Source organism: Aplidium turbinatum, chromosome 2 (assembly GCF_918807975.1).
Source record: "Aplidium turbinatum chromosome 2, kaAplTurb1.1, whole genome shotgun sequence".
NCBI lineage: Eukaryota > Metazoa > Chordata > Ascidiacea > Aplousobranchia > Polyclinidae > Aplidium > Aplidium turbinatum.
The window spans coordinates 41,548,810-41,567,651 of NC_137473.1; the positions used below are offsets into that span (position 1 = coordinate 41,548,810).

At 36.8% G+C, this 18,842-nt stretch overlaps 2 protein-coding genes and 1 non-coding gene across 3 annotated transcripts; 1 reads left to right on the forward strand and 2 right to left on the reverse strand.

The window, feature by feature from the left end:
* Positions 1-6,270: 6,270 nt before the first annotated feature.
* Positions 6,271-8,067, forward strand: LOC145765649 (uncharacterized). The gene is made up of 2 exons (XM_082577477.1): positions 6,271-6,379; positions 7,203-8,067. The coding sequence occupies exons 1-2, from the start codon at positions 6,271-6,273 to the stop codon at positions 7,439-7,441; spliced, it is 348 nt and encodes a 115-aa protein (XP_082433603.1). The 3' UTR covers positions 7,442-8,067.
* Positions 8,068-9,783: 1,716 nt separating this feature from the next.
* LOC145765080 (uncharacterized) lies at positions 9,784-13,241 on the reverse strand. Its single transcript, XM_082576821.1, has 3 exons — positions 12,264-13,241; positions 11,740-11,870; positions 9,784-10,648 (listed from the first exon to the last, which is right to left on the reverse strand). The coding sequence occupies exons 1-3, from the start codon at positions 12,407-12,409 to the stop codon at positions 10,467-10,469; spliced, it is 459 nt and encodes a 152-aa protein (XP_082432947.1). The 5' UTR covers positions 12,410-13,241; the 3' UTR covers positions 9,784-10,466.
* A 753-nt stretch (positions 13,242-13,994) lies between these two features.
* On the reverse strand, positions 13,995-14,104 carry LOC145765765 (U6 spliceosomal RNA). Its single transcript, XR_014288639.1, has one exon. It is a non-coding gene; the product is annotated as a U6 spliceosomal RNA (small nuclear RNA).
* Positions 14,105-18,842: the final 4,738 nt, after the last annotated feature.

Genomic DNA, 18,842 nt, shown 5'->3' on the forward strand with positions numbered 1-18,842 from the left:
AGCTTACTTAATTATAGCCTACATAGAGACAAGTTTAATGAATGCATGGTGATGTTGGGATCCCATAAGGCCATAATGTCCCCGCTTGGATAAGCTTCAAATCACATAGCACCGCCACCGCTTTGTACGAAAATATATAGTAGGCTATAGCTCAGCCGAAGCCAATGTAAATTGCAAAACTCAATGAAAAGTAGTAATCTTGCAAACAGGGCCGTGTTAACCACCTCCCGGGAGGGCCCAAGGCTGATTAGGGGTCCATTTATTTTAGTCTGTCAAATGTTTTTGATTGTTTAAAAAAGATGCTACGCAAGCTCGATAATCAATAGCTAATTAAAGCATGCAAAGCCGCACTTACTGCTTTCCAAACCCCGTCTGAGGGCCTACCTCCGAATAGGAGCTCACTCATATTTAGTTTGTGCAGCGTTTATTGGCTTGTAATTTTACATTTTTTCCCCATTTTTGTAAAAATAAATTTTGCTCGCTCAACCACATTTTATTCATCTCGGCGAGATTCGGCAAGCATAACTGAGTTGGAGATTAAGGGAGTGAAAAGTTTTTTTGTGTATAAAAAAAACTAACAAAATAATGCAATATTTTGAAGTAAACATTGCTCACTCAAATAGCCTACTTAATCAATAATAATTAAATTGATAAATTTCAATGTGAATCGAGATAGTTCTATAGCCTGCTGAAAGGCTACAACATACTAGGCTATATAGGCACAAACTTTCAAGAAATAAATAATTGATAATTTTTTCTGTGATTGTGAATAATAAAAATTGAAATGATAGGCTAAAGGCTAAATTTTGAACAAAACTTAATCTGCCGCAATCCAACTTTGATTTGATGAATTTGGTTACATAGCCTACAAAGTGTGCACCTTGATAAAAAAGTTATTGCTCCTAAAAATGTCTAAAAAGTGACCAAAAAAAGATTTGTCAAAAATTTCTCGCGGCGAGCACACTCCCTTAGCCCTTACCGTTTCATTTATTTAGACATTAAGTTTTGCATTGCATTGTTCATTTATGTTATAAATTTTACTTTGTTAAAACTCTCGTCTTTCCCCAACTTTTTTCTACATCCCGTTCTGCATTGTCGACATAGCCTATCAACTATTCTATAAAATCTTAAAAGTTGTTTACTCTTTGCTAAAATTATGAATGTGAATTTTTCTCCATATTGAAAAAGTTTGCCGCTCTAAACACTTTCTGGTTCTATTTTTATGAGCAATCAATAAACGTAGGGGCAGGGGCGCCGGAACGATTTTTGACTGGGGGGGCAAGATTACAAAAAAAGGGCACTTTTGTTTACTAAAAGGCCAATTTTTTTCAAGTTTTAAGATAAGATATAGCCTAGCGATAATGCTAATCTATCAGCTCACTATGTATTGAGTAATGATAGCCTACAAGTGTTCGGTATACAAAGAAGGGCATCATGCTATGTTATAATGATGTAACCTACTGTCAAGCCTTAAAGCAGCCTGCGGCCATGGCCGCTAAGTAGTGCTTGAATGACCGCCGGTGCTACCTCCTCAATCGGCCAAGTTTGGCCGCCGGTCTCTTCTAGCCAATTATTTAATTTTGCAATAGAATGATCGTGGATTAACTGTCGAAAATAAATTATGTAGTATCAAAGAGTGACGCAAAATTAGGTCAGCGCGTCATAATCGCCACTGTTGCATTGTGCTGGGAATGTTTGTTATTGATGGAATATATCCATCTGCTGCGATCACCAGCGCTGTAGGCTAAGTCCTGTTTGTAATGCCCGACGTTTATTTTAACAAAGTCTTAATCCAAAGTGCTAATTTACATCGGCTGGCAATATTGTCATTTTTATGTCGATTCGATGTTGTCGGACATTGAATCGTTGTTAAAAAGGAGAACTAGGTTAGTTGACATCCGAGGGGAAAACATTTTTTGATCATATTTTGCAAAAATCATGCTTCTTTCAGTAATGTCCTTTACATCATTGAAATACTTATTTTATTACCTTGCCGTCATCGTCAACACATGTCGAACGTTGTTTTTCGTTGCTAAAAAGAATTCTAGGGGAGTGGCGAACTTCTTTAAAATCAGCCACATTAGAGACACTCGTGCGAGTGTCGCTAGATGGTCCCGCAGTACTGGATTACAATCCCGATAAAGCAGTTATTGCGTGGTGCAACGATTCTACTGTAGAACGTCGCCCAGACTTCAACAACGCTAAGTGATCATTTTAGCATTGTTGCAAGTTTAATTCTATTTACTTGTGCTTTCGTTATTTTTATTTTGTATTTTGGCCTCCAAGCACGCAGATTTGGCCGCCGAGAAGAAGCTCCCGGTAGGCCACAATGGCTGCCGAAAAAAAAACGAGTTTTAAGGCCTGTAGGCTACTGTGTTGCAAAATTTTGTGCCGTAAATATTATTTTGAGGCAAAAATGAAAGATTAAGAAATTAGGCTAAAAGCGAATAGCTGTAATTGTTATATTGCAAAATGTGCAGTAGCTTACATGACTTTAAAAGGGCACCATTGCCCCCCCTGCCCCTCCATCTGCAGAAAAATTGAGGGCAGGGGGAGCATTCGCCCCCCCTGCCCCCCCGCTTCCGGCGCCCTTGCGTAGGGGCCTACTAGTGATTTCGGGGAGAGCCCGAGATGGTGCTCACACGGCCCTGCTTGCAAACATAGTTCGTGGAGGGGCCGAAAGAACAGCTTTTATTGATTGAAGATAAAACTCCAATGCATTAGTGCAATCAAGTTGATTAAAATCGATATCTGTACATGTAGTTGCCATGCAACAATCTCACCGTAGACCTCAAGGTTAAAAATTCGTACTGTCAGTCTGTTCTTTGCATTCCTTGATCAGCGAAGCTGAAATGTGCTTGAATATAAATAACACCTACCAAGACACATCAAATGAGCAAATGACGGTGTATTAAACCTTTTGAGTTAGAGCTTTGGTAGAGAGTTTGCTTTGTTGAACCATAGAGAAATAAAACATAGTAACTTTAGCGGGTTTAGCGTACTTTATTTCACACAAAATATAACATAATTAAAATAAAATAAAATAAACTCAAACGTTTTCGACACGTACGTATGTCCTCATCAGGAATTAAATCTGCATTTTTAGAGATTTAATTCCTGATGAGGTCACACGTACGTGTCGAAAACGTTTGAGTTTATTTTATTTTAATTATGTTATATTTTGTGTGAAATAAAGTATGCTAAACCCGCTAAAGTTACTATGTTTTATTTCTCTTTTGAGTTAGCTTTTCTAAAACCAGGGTTAGGCTGAATTTTTTGTTGTTAAGATACGTATCAAATGTTGAATCACTTTAAAAACCGAACAAGAACAGTCAATCGTTGATGATAATGTTTTAAATAAAATTCATGCAATTTATTTGTAAGCATTTTTTGTTCGAAACAAAGCAGACTATTCCAAATTTTCAAAGTCGTATACTTTTGTGTTGAGCTGTGCACAAGCTAAAAAGTAAAATTACTGTTTTTTAAACAAGAAACAAAACAAATAATTCAAAATTGAAAAGAACCTAAAAAACATTTGTTTCATATTATCCCATTAATTTACATTGCTGCGATAAATTAAAAATACATAGCCAAAACAAGCGTTTATTTCAAAACTTTGAAAAGTTTGTTTGAAATAAATCCAGCATACGAACGGGAAAACTTGAACAACGAAGGAACAATGAATTGTGATGTGTTAGACCACGCACCCGACAACCCCACCTGTTTTTTATTTTGTTTTTCATCAGTTCCTTTATGCCACTTTGCCCAGATGACAACATAATCTTAGTGATAAAGCCTTCCTTTTCGCCTTGTGACGGCATTGGAGGTTACATTAGTGTTGCATCATCGAGAAGTGCTGACAAGGCTGGACTTTATATAACCCAACATTCTTTAGATCTAGAAAGACTTGCAGTAACCGTTGGAAGGGGCACGAGCCAGTTTCAACTTGCTTTAATTAGTTATGTTACATTGTTTTGCAATGAGTGAAAGTCACCATTCAGCCTGGTTATCCGGATTGAGAAACTTGCAAATTACAATGCACGTTTTAAAATTTTTATTGTGAAAGAGGGAGTAGCATAGATGTAGTTCAGGTAATAGCGAAGTAGACTTTGAAACATCAAAGAAATAGGAAGACTTTTGTTTTGGTAATTTTATAAACCGATAATTTCAACAATTCAGTTGTTGATGACATTTCTGTTGCACACTGTAGATTTGCAACATAATGTACGATATGTTGAAACACATAGTGCTAACATAAAGTTTCCTTTAAGTTTTGTGAATGAACTTCTATACAGCATACGAAAAAGCAAGAAAATGAGATGGTAGTATCAAACTACTTTTATGAATAACATCAGTGTTACTAAGCTGTTGTATTGTCAGTTGCTTTGTCTAAACAAAATTAGCCAAACTTTCCTAGATTGGTAAAGTTATGCATTACAAGAACAGTTGTTTGGTAGCAGTAATCTGTATCGCGGCGTTATATAATATAAAAGGTTTATTTCTGGAACAGTCATTTAACATACGACACCTCTTTGTGACGTCACTTCTCTTGCTGATACGTTGCGTCATCCGTCATATGACGCGTACCACATTACGCAATAACAAGGAGGCGATTACGTAGCAACACGAATCAAGAGTTGCCCACAACATTCAATCGATACGAAAGCGTAACAGGAATGTGACTTCTTACCTAACTGCTACCAACAATTTAATGGTTACGTATGATGAACAAAAAGAAATGTGGATTGTTTGTTTCATCATTACGGCACAATGAAAAACTTCCTCTCTTTGTTTAAATAGTTACAACCTTAAATTAATGCAGTTTTAATTCTTAAAATTAGATTATTTTTTTTACAAAATTGATTTTGCTCAAGCTTTAGACTACGTGCTTCTACCTTTATATGTCGTGCTATACAGTGCAACCAGTTTTGTTTCTTGCAAATAAGACCCAGTTTGTTCCCTTGTCGTATTTGCTGCTACAGAAGGCTACTCAGAACTAATTAAAATAAGTTTAGGTTATTATAAGCCTAGAATGTATTATAGCTAGAAATAATTTAAGGCGCAAGACAAATACAGTACTTTTAAACCAGAATGGTCAATAAAAAGTTCAGCGTAGAAAAAGAAAAGATTGAGTAGGTGGTGTGAAGATGTTGCCCTAAGAAAGCTTTGACAAATTTCGTTTGCTTCGTCGTAGCTTTTTATGCACTTTTGAGGTTGAATTGATACTTTCTATGACCCGTGCGTTATACTTGACCGTAGAGAAGGAGAGGGAAGGAGAGGGACAAAGAGAGATGTTTTGTTTGTGTTTCCCTCACGACTACGAGAAACAAAAGAGTAATTACACAAATGCTGTAGAACACAAAAAAGACTGGCGGAATAACGAATACAAACAGCGATGATAAATCAACTCACGATTGCTTTGGTAATTTAAGTTTAAAACCTTTTCTTTAGAGTTTAGAAGATGGGTGTAAAAGGTTTAAAATCAAACTTTTCACCAACTGAAACACTGTTTCTATTGAACTAAGCTATTTGAAAGTGATCTCAAGCGACTACTGCATTAATATAATTTAAAATTCAATAATAAGATAAGTGCTTTGAAACTTGTTCTAGGAAACAATACACGTCACAAGGTAAAACGTACTATTTGCAACACATCATAATTTTTTTACTTTTCACATATGAAATGAAAAGGTGTAAAAGCTGAAACTTGAACTCTGCTTTAATATTTTCGCAGCTATTTACATGATAATTTTATTTTTTTTCCACTGCCGGGTAAGTTCCACGTAGTAGCTTACATTATCAATTTGAAGAGAACCCGCACCAGTCTTGGTTTACGAAATTGAGATTAATACTTAAACCAAGTTTACGGTGTTGAAAAGCTTAACTTTGTCAACATCACAGAAGAAAGGTCAAACGCATCCTATTTCATTATACCGTTAGATGTCGCAAGTAATTAAGATTTAAACTCTAACAAGACAACAGAACTCCCACCTGAATACAATGCTGTTAGTTTGGAGAGTTTTGATTGACACAAATTTTCAACCAATTACAATATAACAAACTGTTTTCATTAAGTGTATCAATATAAAGTAAATTCAATGATCGTTTTGTCATAAATTAGAATTGTTAAACTTAACAAGTGTTCAGCTAAGTAGTAAGTTATACATTGTAATCCCGTAAAATGAGACATAAAATCGTTTATTAGAATCTTATAATTTCTTTTTAAGATTACGATCATCATAAGAATATAAGTAACTAACAGTTGGTGTCATGACTGTTGGAGTCAGCATTCCGATTAGAAGCCTCTTGGTCACCGGGAAGCAACAGTTGAAGCAGCATTCTTGTCTGTGGGCTATTGTCGGCTCTTGCGTGGTGGCGGGTAAGAAAGATAGTAAGGTTTTGGGCTGAGCTTGAACATTAAGCCTTAAGTTTGCAAAAACGAGTTGATGCTTTTTTCCAAATATTTTCTTTTATGCTTTTTTCATGATCGCACTGATTGATGAATATATGTGATTATGATTTATGATTAACATAAAGACAAGTTTTAAGGCTACCTTCCTATAGGCTATGTTTTTTTTAATAAGATGTGCTAAGTTAAAAAAGGGTTTTAACGTTTAATTGAATGTAATTTGCACAAGTGTTTAAAATGTTGATGAATAATTAAACCCCTAAAACGTTCAAATCTTCTCATGTTATATCTCCAGCTTTTTAAACCTCATGTTTCTCAAACCAATCGGTCGCAGTCAGTAGCATTGACAGGGAAGGTCTGGGGGGGGGGGGTACTTTTGAATTTCAGCCCGGGATAACTTTTGGGGCTCGTAACCTTTTGAAGGGCTGGGGAACTTAAAGAAACCACCGAAGACGTTCGTAATTTTTAATTTATTTTCATGTTATAATGTCGGTTTTATTTGTCTACTCTATGGTTAAAAAAATCACCTCTCTACCAAAATTGTTTCCTGATTATGGGCCGAAAATTTCATTGGTACCAAGCTAAAAGGATCATCTCAGCGACCATGGTCGCAATCGCTGTCACAGCGACAAAATATGGATTAAAAAATATTTCATTTCAAATCTGCTGAAAGATTCTAAGGTGGACTGAATCTTTTTTAGTGTTGGTTTATTGAAGACCGAAAAGTAGTAATCAAAATGTGTAAAATACAAGGTAAACCTTTTATCATTTCTTCATAAAATCATTTTTTCAGGTACGTTTACTACATCTGCCCTCCTCTATGCGAGCACCAAAGAAGGGGTGATATGGAACCGATGGAGGGCCTCGCGGCCTTACGACAGCGTGAAGTGGGACAAGCCCCAACAAAAGATGATCATTTTGCCACAAGCGGCGAAGTCTCTCTACAAAGAAGACCGACCCCTCCAAAACTTGCTCAAGGAAATATATAACGACGGTCGTTATGACGTCACAATGAGAAAAGAGGGACAATAACCTTCAGCGGGTGAAGTCAATGGCAGATTTTGAGGAATTTTTCTAGAAATTAGGCAATTATTCTTATTTGTGTGCTTTTGTACCATATATCGTAATGCGCACCGTAATGTAATGTATAGCGTTAATGTATGTCGTAATGTCGTGATGCGAACTTTAATGTCAAACTGAATTGATGAGCCTTCCCATCTTCACATGAGTTGAGTTTTCCTCATGCAACGGATTCTTAATAATTAAACAAATCTACTTATGGCTTAAAATGGTTTCGAGTTTCCGTTGAAGTCTGCAATCATACGTTAATAGTTTTATAGAAGAGTTTATCTAGCTTTTATCAGATTTTAAGTCTATGCTTGCCCAATTTTTTTCTTTTCTATGACGCCAATACTTCTGCTTATCTGTTGATTATGCTGTGTTGTTTCACATCATGCTGATATCATATTATCGATTTTGTGCTTCAACTGTGTTAGTGCATATAAGATACTTGAATACACTCAAAGATACAAGTTTAAAGGAGCTAAAGTTTCGGAAAAGGAATCTTTCCTTATTTGAGAATTTCACGTTATTTTAGTAACTGCAAAATGTCGCAGCCTACAAAGTACGCCGTAACTACATATCACAAAATACTTTTACATAAAATACAAGCCTAAAACAAACAGTGCTTTTAAGTCTCAGGTGCAGCCTACTGAATGTCCACAGGCGGAAAAAGTAGGCCTACACCTTTCTTCCGTCCTCACTTATGTAGTTTGGAAAGTCCCGGTTGTGATTGAGTTATGTCTTTTGTATTTACTGAAGATGACGCTGGCTGACTTGATGAGCCTGTAGCATTTGATTGTTAGTTTTTTTTCGTGGTCGATAGCTCATAGATTATTGAGCGAAACATCAGAAAGTAAAAACTAAAAATAAAAAGTGAAATATTTTGGTAATATCCCAAAACGAAAAGAGAGTTTTTGCTGTTGAAATAAAGTGCCTCCTTCCTTTTCTTTTCATTTTGGCTTTTAATTTCATCCAATGTCATATGTGTAATGTTTCACGCAATCCTTTACGTCTGACTATTTCGGACGAACTCTCATAGACGAACAGATAACTTTATTTGAATCTCAAACATAAACTGGCAACGTAAACGCCCACATAGCTGCGGCACTAAAACGATTGACTTGCTATTTGAACTCGAGTTGGAGAATAATAATAATAATAATAATGTTATGGTTTTATTTATTGTCGCTCTACAACAGCTAAGGTCTTTTAGCGACAGGGCTCATTTTTAATTTGTATCAGGTTTACGATGTTACCACATTATTACCCGACTCATTCTCACTGCGCTATGCAGGATAGAACACAATCGGTACCGTTTTTAAAGTCTTCGGTTTGACCCGACCTGGAATCGATCTCAGATCTACCAGCACTAGAGCCGAAGGCGAAACCACTCGGCTACTGAGCTGGTTCGAGTTGGAGAATCACCCAACGCTGTCAGGAAAGCGTATTTAACAGCGGCCAATCAAGAGGTCATGGAAAACGCGTAAGGCAAAATGCGAAACACAAGGAAAAAACTTAAAAGGCAAATTCTCAAATAAATTAAAAGTTAAAAGGCACGTTTCCAATATTACAATATGTGCTAAGTAGGCTACATAAAATGGCATGGTCTTCGTAGGCTATAGGTAGTCATGGAATGAAATGTTTGCTGTGTGCGATCCGAACAATATGAAACTGTCAGAGTGCCCGGATGTTACGAATGGTGAAAGTACCTTTCAGGCTTCAAATAGATCAGATCACCGCTTTATTTCACAAAATTCAGTCTGTGTTTGCATACCTTTTCTTCTTATAATTCAAAACCAAGGAAGTTTCCAGTAATATTTGATAAAACTCTCTCTCTCTCTGTAGGTATCATGGCTGATACAGCCCTCGATGTACAATGATGTTCCAGTTTGATCGATCTCGTGCGTCTTGCCAAATTTTAGTAGGGTTTTTGATTTGTGGTTGAAAATTGTGCAAAAATGTGAATCTTTGAGCTCCTCTTGACCGTTTTCCTATTATTTTTCCACTTAAAGATAAATCTTCAAGTTCGCCTTTCCTTATGCTGTGACCCAAGAACTTCAGTTGCCGCATTTCTATAGATCTCATTATCTGCCTCTCCTGGCCCATCTGTAATAACTACCTACCATTGATAAAATAACTTGATAAATTAATTAAAATACCTGTAATAACTTGATAAAACTACCATTCAACGATTTATAGGCAGAGAAAACTTTTTCTCGAACCGTAGAAAATTTCGTGATCAGATCACCGCTTTAAAGGGGCAGTAAACCCCAAACCATACTTTTCGATTTTTTTCTTTGTAAGTGCTCTAGAGATGTATAATAAGTGGTTGTCGTTGAAATTTTTCCTTAATTTAATTGCGTTTCCTTTGTAGGGCCGTTTTAGTTAGCCCTTAGTTTCAGAGCGACGCGTGCTCACTGAACCGTGCCATAATCGGACGTGACGTCATAACGGTACAAGCTGCTCGTATGTTCACGCAAGATGCATTTGAAATGCAGAGTAAGAGATCGCTTATGGTGTCGTTTCCAGCAAATGCAATGAACTATTTATGTCGATTTTAAGCAGCTTAGTAGTTGATAAAATGAACACCGAAAGCAACTAGCTTCAGGCAAGCACCATATTAGTTTATAAAGAACTAGGAACATTTTCTCAAGAACTCTGATAGGTATACTTTAGTGTACAAGTACAAAAATCACTCTCTCTATGCACACGGCAAAGCTTTTCTTGAAGCAGACTTTGAATTGTGACTTCTTTTTATTTCAAATCAGGATAATTTAAATCCAACATATTTTCTATGTTCACTTGAAAATTTCGACCTAATAGCCGAAACAACGCATGACGGCAGAGGCACACGGATTGAATGACAAAGGTAACCCCAGATCCACCGAACAAATTGTCTGTAGACAATGTGCCTATAACGTATTTAAAAGCAACTTTTGGTTACATGAATATAATACAACATGATTGCCCACGTTTAGGTATTGCATTTGCTGCATCATTTAAGACGGGTTTTGGTTAGAAAACCGTGAAAAATAAGATGCAATTGCATCAGAAACATCTGGATGCAAACGTCTAAGCATAAATGCATGGAAAGAGGTGTGCTTTCCCATTCTTCTCGGTGTTCTGCCAATGTTTCCCTTTCACACAATGCAATCTTCAAAAGGCTCTTGGCATGATCTTTAAAAAAGATAATGCATTTTAAATCAATAAAAATGTATGGTAGTCACAATGATTGCTGCACACATTTCACTTTACCGCACATGCTTATCCAGTCAACAAAATCAGTCCTTTTTACATTGATTCAACGTTTTGCAAACGTTGAATCAATGTAAAAATGACGAATTTTGCGTCAAATAAATGAATAATAAAATGACAAAATTTGCGTCAAATCCGTCATTTTTACATTGTTTCAACGTCTGCAAAACGTTGAATCAATGTAAAAATGATTGATTTTGCTGACTGGGTAATCACATACTACAACTACACAGTACACATATTATAAAGTAGCAGTTTTGGAATATTGCTAATTTCATAAAATTATGGTGTATAGATAACTTATGGTAAGTGGGGTTTTCTTTGATCATTTTTAGAGAATAGCCTCATTCCTTATGCTTTGCTTTCGGATAGCTAACCCGAAACCTAGCGGTAGACCTGCTGCTATTCTTGTTGGAATGAATAGCAGTTACAAGTTGTCTATGCATAGTATAAAAGAAATGCAGTTACAAGTTGTCTATGCATAGTATAAAAGAAATGCAGACCAAAATGATGTTTGCACTCACAAGCCAATAAAAACTTATCTTTTATTACATCTATTATAACAAATCCGTAACAAAAATGTTGACCAATAATAGGCCTTCCCATCCCGCCCCGTTAGCTCAGTGGTTACGCGCCCGGCTCAAGTTCGACTCTCGGAGTGTGCGCTTGAGCAACGCACTTTCAGGACTGCTTCCCATTCAGTGGCACCTAGTGAATTCTCCGGCAACAACACTTCAACAATCGAAAAACTTCAACTTTGCTAATCTCGGTAACCAGCCCTGTGTCAAGAGCCTCCACAAGTATGCGAAACTACCAGGAATAACCAATCAAGGCTTTGCCAGTCCGAGGATAAAGATTCAAAACCAACCAAGACACAAGCAGTTTTACAAATGAAACTCATTTTGGCAGCATGATTCTCAAAAGCAGCAAGCAATGTATGATGTATGAGGGGACGACATCATCGCCACCCGTTATTTCATATGTTAGTTTATTATAGAGTTAAAATTTCTTACCTTTTGCCACACTCCTTGGCTTCATGGCATCCTTTTGACAAACAAACACGAAAATCCGATATGTTGTATTGTGTTGCGGCATAACAAATAACGATTTTTGTTTGGCTTGACCCATCAGAATACCAGGACAACTATGAACACAAAAAGCACATTACAAAACAGCACAATACAACTCAAGATTACAAGACAGTAGGCTAATAAAGAAAACTCACATTTATGCACTGTTACATTACCGTTGCATATCGTGCTAGCCAGTAAATGAAATAAACACCAGTTTGTCAAGGACTTGTTTTTGTTAATATACTTGGTGAGTTATAGATGGGTCATTTTAAAATTACATGTAGCTAGGATAGGAATCGCTATGCCAGCAGGCAGCAACTAAAATGTAATAGGCTTAGCCGGAAGATATTCTAAATTATATGAAAAACAATTTCTCAAGGATGGTACAGTACTCCCCATTCCCCAATTTATGTACGGTACTTTATAACAAACATGTAGTAACATTATTGTTAACTCAAAATTACTTCAAGAACTTGACGTTTCCTGACAGCCGGTCGTATGGGGATGGATTGGAATTTTGTTGTGGAGTTGTCTCCCCACTGGACCTTGACTCCAAAGGTTGCAGAGTTGTTGAAATGGATTTTTTTGAAAAAAATTGAAGGGCATGCATTGCGGTTTAATGCTGTGTGGCAAGTCCCATGTTAAATTGAAGATTTTGAAAATCTGTTTCCTTGAAATGGAGTCGGCATTATTATGCTGGTCTCTGTTGCTCCTGACCATACTCTTGTGATGTTTACAAACTTGTCCCATTTCAATTTTCTTGTATGAAGAACCACCAGATGAACACTGAACAGTCATACACAACACATCGACTTGTCATGATGAGTATAAAACTGTAACAGGTTTAGCTTAATCTATTCAAGTAAGGTATGGCACTGGGAAAGCATGTACCGTATATTGAGGTAGGCATATTAGTTTAGCCTGTCTGATAGGCCTACAAACATGTCTGATAGTACACAAACATGACTAAAGATGAAAAATAAATAAATTTAAGCCCCTACAACCCTTGACTGTCTAAACCTCTTGTTACTAAATCCCATCAAAACCATTCTGTAGCACTGAAGCAAAATAATCGCATTTGCTTGTTCCCTGCAAACAGTGCAAGGCCTAGTGTAAATGTGTAGTATGGTCTCTAAAATGATGTAATCTAGTATCAAAGCTACAATAAACTAAATCTGAGCTAAAATTTTTACTTGTGATAATCTTATCTACTGCTGCAACGATTCAAACCTTATCTGCAGCTGCACTCAACACCTTAAACTAGCAAAATGTTTTTGCCAAAGTCTGGTTATGACGTCACGTAAGCAAATATTTTATTTTGACAACAGTTGAGGCGGCGTGTGTTCGAATTGCAAAACCAAAACTTTGTTTTAAGATTGCGCGAGAACAAATGGGTACTTTTTCATAAAAACAAGTGCAACGTGTTTTTGAATATCCCCTTTATGTATTTCAACTCTCAATTTGCATTTGAAAATGGGGTTGTCTGCCCCTTTAATGAAATTTTCAACGGTTCGAGAAAAGGCTTTCTCTGCCCATAAAACGTTGAATGGTAGTTTTATCAAATATTTCTGGAAACTTCCTTGGTTTCGAATCATAAGAAGAAAAAGTATGCAAACACAGACAGAATTTTGTGAAATAAACACGATGACCTAAAGCAGGGGTCACCAACTGGCGGCCCGCCACGCTGTATCGCTGCGGCCCGCGGAAGGTATCAGCTTACAAGTATAACCAAAAATAATTTTCTTGAGGAGTTAAAGAGCACGAAGGCAAAAAATACTTTCCGGGAAGCATATTCTCGCTTTGCATACGATTCCACCGACCAGCTAATTAGATTGCAGTTCTAGGTGGGGGTTGCTTAAAGCTATTCCAATACGATATCCAGCCACACTGTCCCAGTGGTTGATTAAAACGTCTGTTTTCGAATTTCGAAAATGTCTGTGAGCATAGGGTTGCTTATTTCAAGTTTGCAAATGTCATGTAAACACTAGTGTGCGTTTCACCGTTATTGTGTTTCACGAGCAGTGTTCTCTTTATGCAAGGTTTTGTTGGCAAAATAGGTCGGTGTGCCAACTCAATTTATAATAAATTGGCAAAATATTAGGCTATATATAAATTGAAAGACTTTTTCTGATTGTATTATGAAAATATTTAGCTTAGTAGCCTAGTGCAAATTGCTTTTTTTTTTTTTTTTTTAAAGAAATATGGAACGCTTCTCGATTTTGCGTGTCATCCTTGCGCAGGGACCATGCTAATCTTCTCTGTATCGTTCCAATTTTAGTATATCTACTGCCGAGTGCCGAAGCAAGTTCTGCAAAATGTTGTTAATCAACAAATTCCTGCCACACTGATAAGCATCGCAAGTGACAGTTGTCTATAACAAAAGAAAGACAGTTTTATAGACTCTCACAAAAAGGATGAAAAACCAATTCATTGCTTTTTTAAAGGGAAGACTGTTCATGAATTACAATAGAATTACGATTTTTGGGTGATTTCCACAAGCATTTGTTTCATGGTGCCTGATTTCTTTTTCCCTGTTATTGGAGCCTATTTTTCGCTGATATGTTTGCAGATCACTATTGTTGCCTGTATTGCAATGTGTCAAACATTTCCTTGTTTACTGAAATTGTTAATTGCAAGATATCTTTTGTGAAGCGAAGTGACAACACCACTCTTGCTTGGCGATGAATATTCTGATGAAACCGCTCGCCTCGCTATAAGTGCACAAAACAAGTGGCCTCGTTTATTAGGCATTGTTAAAAAAAAGTCAAAAGTGTTGTAAAAAAAGCTTGGCCTGGCAGTAGCGTTGTTCGAATAATTTTGTTGCTGCGGTATTCTAAGATAAATATTAACAACATGTAACGCTGGATACTGGGTACGCAATGCGTTCTTTTCTAGCATAAGAGTCAACCTACTTAAAATTTTATTAGTGCGGCCCGCCACAGCTCTCCTTAGTGCCAAAGTGGCCCGCATGCAAAAAAGGTTGGTGACCCCTGACCTAAAGCAAATAAAAACTGTTCTTTTCACATTGATTTAACCTACAGAAACATTGAGTCGATGTGAAACAAACAGGTTCCATTATTTGTCTTCGGTCAAGTCCCAGACAACAAATTAACCGTTTTTTTACATTGATTCAAGGTGAAAACGGGTGATTTGCTGTCTGGGGTTTGTTGACATGAAAAACGATGAATTTCATGCACACGGCGCGTTTAAACGAACGCAATCGAAACGAAAAACAATCGTTCTCAGTTGCTGATCAGCTGGATCGCGATGTTTGAAGAGAAAACGTCATGAAAAACCCACACAAGGCAGCATTTGAGCAATGACGTCAGATACAAAAATGTCACGTTCGCAATTTTACACGTCACAACACAGCTTCTGCCAAAACATCGAAAACATGAAATCAAAAATTTTACGATTCTTGTGAGGTCAATATCTTGTTCCTGGTTAAAAAAAATCACAAGCAGATCTGTTTATGCTCTCCAGAAACATATGCGTCAAAACACTCTATCCAAAACAAACCAACCTTAGTGCTTTCATGATATCTACAAACCTCACTAACAGAATAGATATGCTCTTCAGTCTTTATCTATGCCAGTCATGCATTGCTTTGATAAGAATTATCCAATCAGCTGCAACTTTGTAAATGCTAATTAAAACCCTTGATCTCCTGAAGCAGTTGCAATTTTTGTTGTTGACTTGGTGACGAACACCCTTCTAAATTCAAACTCATTGGATTTGTCGTGTGAAGGCGTGGGGTTTGCATTGGTGGATTTGAATTTCTGAGCTTTAATCGTTGGGTTTTAATTGACATAAAACTTTATGTAGATTGAATTAGGTTTTCGGATGATCTTCGAACTGATTCACCAAGACATATAATACAACAAGATACAATCACAATACAATCAACCAGGTGTGAAATAGTGCAACAGCATGCACAAAACAAGAAAATTATGCAGTTGTCAAAACGCTTGTGAAAATCTGAGTTCAATCTCTATACTTTAAGATAATATGTTAATACGACTTGTGGTCTCAGCGAGAATTCATAATTCCCAACCTGGATCAATCTCAGCTAACTAACGTGATGGTAATTCCAAAGCTCTCTAGACAATATTTATGTTTTGATCTAAAACCTTGAGTGTGGTGAGTAAACACTCAACGTTTTTGTAGATACAGTTGTGGAAAGTTTAGTTTTCCAAGTTTACTGACACTTGCGGGGACGGCCACATGGAACAGTGGTGGGTCCAGGGAGAGGGGAAGATTGTTGCAATCGGCCCTTTAAACACAGAAAAGTAAGTTATTTATGGTGTATTTGCAAGGTTGAATTAAGGTAGACCAACACATTACTGTATTTTGTAGAAGTCGCCCGAAGACAGACTTCAAAGTGCATACGGCAGGGCATACAATCAAGGACTGCTCACTGGACAGATCTACCTTTGGTATGTAAGGCCTAGTCTTTATTGATGACGACACCGAAAGTGGCTAACCGACTGGTGTCCTAATAGTTAGCAACAATACGAGAGAAAAAGTAGTTTGATGAAATACCACTCTGGTGTCAAATAATAATAAAATTTAAGACTTGATTTTTCTACTGGCAGCATCTTGTTTACCGCAAGAACAACATTTAAAAAAGCCCCCTTTATTTTTATGTACTCCACCTCAAATCTGTTCCTTCCTGTCCAAGTGCCTACGTGCCGATACGCACGAGCACGCTTGTTACGTCACAACGTAGTCGCTTTAAATACAGCAAGCGGAAGACGTGAGGATGGATAGAACCAAAAAAACATTTGAGTTGTGGAATGGTTCGGTTTGCATTTTGGAATTGATTTTGACATAAGCGAATTATTATGTTTGAAATTTGATAATATTTGCGCTAGTTAACGTATAGCTCCTGAACTTGATAAATTTGCATAAAATCTGGCTAGTATACTCTTTTGTCTGCAAAGTACAAACAGATCGCTTTCATTATTATAAGGAATCTTTATTGAAAGTTGTCGTATTGATAAAAAACTTAAACGTTTTTACACATACGGCTTCAAAGCATTCTCACGAAATGATGTGGAGAGGTTTGTGAGCTTTCAAGACAAACTTTTAACTGTCGCGCAACACTGAAGTTAAATGCAAAATAAAAGCTTATGTCAGCATATCACCAATTTTTTAGCCTACTACTTTTAAAGAATTTTGACAGTACGCAAAAACGTTACTACGTCGTATATTTCATTTTCTTGGTACTTAGTATTGGTTTCAATTTTTTGGACTGAAGCAGGTTTTAGGAAGACTATTCCTGGCAGTTTAACATACTTTTATTAAACGAAATAGAGAAGGTTTTAAGCCGGAAACTCAAACCCGATCACCAATGTTGACAGTTTTGAGTTTCTGTTTGTAGTCGCAGTGCTGTTGGTGTGACAACTGCACGGTTTTTGTTAGTTTAACTTTAAAGCAGTGACGTGGTCAGGTCTTGGCCTACCTGAAACAATACATTGTAAGCTAATTGTGATGCTTTTTCAAGTATTTTATGCTATTCAGGCACCGAGGTGGCCACCACTTTGATTTAAAGTTGCCTGCGTCGATATGCCATAAAATAATGTAACTTGGATGCGGATCACAACAATCATACAAATATACAGGAATTTAAGGCAAGCACATCCATGTGCCTTGCTTTCACATATTAGACAATCTCTAGTAGTTTGTAATGCAGTTTAGCTCGGTGTTAATTTTGTTGCGTCGGTTTCAAGATTTCCTTTCAGTTTGTTTGATCAAACCAATTTGTTTTTTTATTAATCGTACCAATTTGTTTTGTTGTTAGACAATACTTTGATAGAGTTCTCTTTAAAAAATATTTTCTTTGTCATGGCAACCAAGTTAGTCGGATACGTTTTGCGCAACATGAATACCACCTTGAGGGAGCATTCCGCCACTGTCCCACTGCTAGGGGCTTGTTTTTTTTCTGGATCTATCGGAATGTTTACTATGTTCTATACGTCACTGCGGAAGAGTGACGTAGAATTCAACCGTTGGACTGCCCAAGCCTACCAGCCTTTAAAAGTAGCAGCTGATGAGAAGTGGTATGTCGCCAAGTCCTCCAAAGACGCTTACCAATGTGATACAAAGGAATTGCAGGAACTCCTAAACGAAGTGTACGAGGACGGTCGCTATTTAACCAAGCATTGAACGTCCTAGCAAAGGAATTTACAAATTTAGCAGCACTACCGAGTCTAACGTTAGTTTTCGTTTAAAATTGTAAAACAAACAATTTTTGATATCATAGAAAGATTGCTAGGAATCTAATTATGCAGTAAAATAATATTTGGAAAGACTACAAACGTTTTCGAGTTTCACGGAAAAGTTACTAGGAATCTAATTATGCATTAGAAACCACATTTGGAAAGAATAACACTGCAAAAGCACAGTTAACGTAAATGACCCTCATGAGGTTTATTTGAACTTTTGAAAGTGAAGTGTTGTTCCTCAGCGTGTTATGACGGGACTAAAATTTTCACATCAACCTGTCCAATGTCCATGCGGGCTCGCATGATTGCCTTGATGTGTTTGTTCTATTATTTACTTTCGTGACGTTTGCAAAGACCGTTGTGATTGAAATAAGTTGGTTGAGAAAGTCAAGTGTTGGCAAATATGATTTGAAATATTGTTTGTGAAGGTTATTGTGACAAGTTAAGCAAGTTTTATCAAAAATAAACTTTTGCTTACTGAAGTTTTTAATTATTGCATGCTCAAATTGCTCATTCTGTGGGGGTACCGGTTGTTCGAAACTTTTGTTTTGTTGGTTGAAACAAAAGAAAATTTCCTTGCCGACGAATTTCAATTTGATTCGGAACGGCAAAAGAATTTGGGTCGAAACAAGATATTTTGAAATATGTTTGTTTCAAAAAGTCCTTGTGTCTTGTAAGATTTTATTATCAACAGGGCGGCAATGCATGTTTGTGTGAACATTTAAAAATACTAATACTAAAATCTGTAGTTTTGTTTAAATATCTTTTTATTACTCACTGTCTACTCAACATTATTCGCTTTTGCATGTTAATATT

Excerpts from the sequence above, each read along its gene's own strand:
- LOC145765649 (XM_082577477.1), top strand. The coding sequence starts at position 6,271 with ATGACTGTTGGAGTCAGCATTCCGATTAGAAGCCTCTTGGTCACCGGG. Across the intron at positions 6,380-7,202 it reads CGGCTCTTGCGTGGTGGCGG|GTACGTTTACTACATCTGCC; the intron begins GTAAGAAAGATA and ends TCATTTTTTCAG.
- LOC145765080 (XM_082576821.1), bottom strand. The coding sequence starts at position 12,409 with ATGCATGCCCTTCAATTTTTTTCAAAAAAATCCATTTCAACAACTCTG. Across the intron at positions 11,871-12,263 it reads GGAAACGTCAAGTTCTTGAA|TTGTCCTGGTATTCTGATGG; the intron begins GTAATTTTGAGT and ends TTGTGTTCATAG. Across the intron at positions 10,649-11,739 it reads GCCAAGGAGTGTGGCAAAAG|ATCATGCCAAGAGCCTTTTG; the intron begins GTAAGAAATTTT and ends TCTTTTTTAAAG.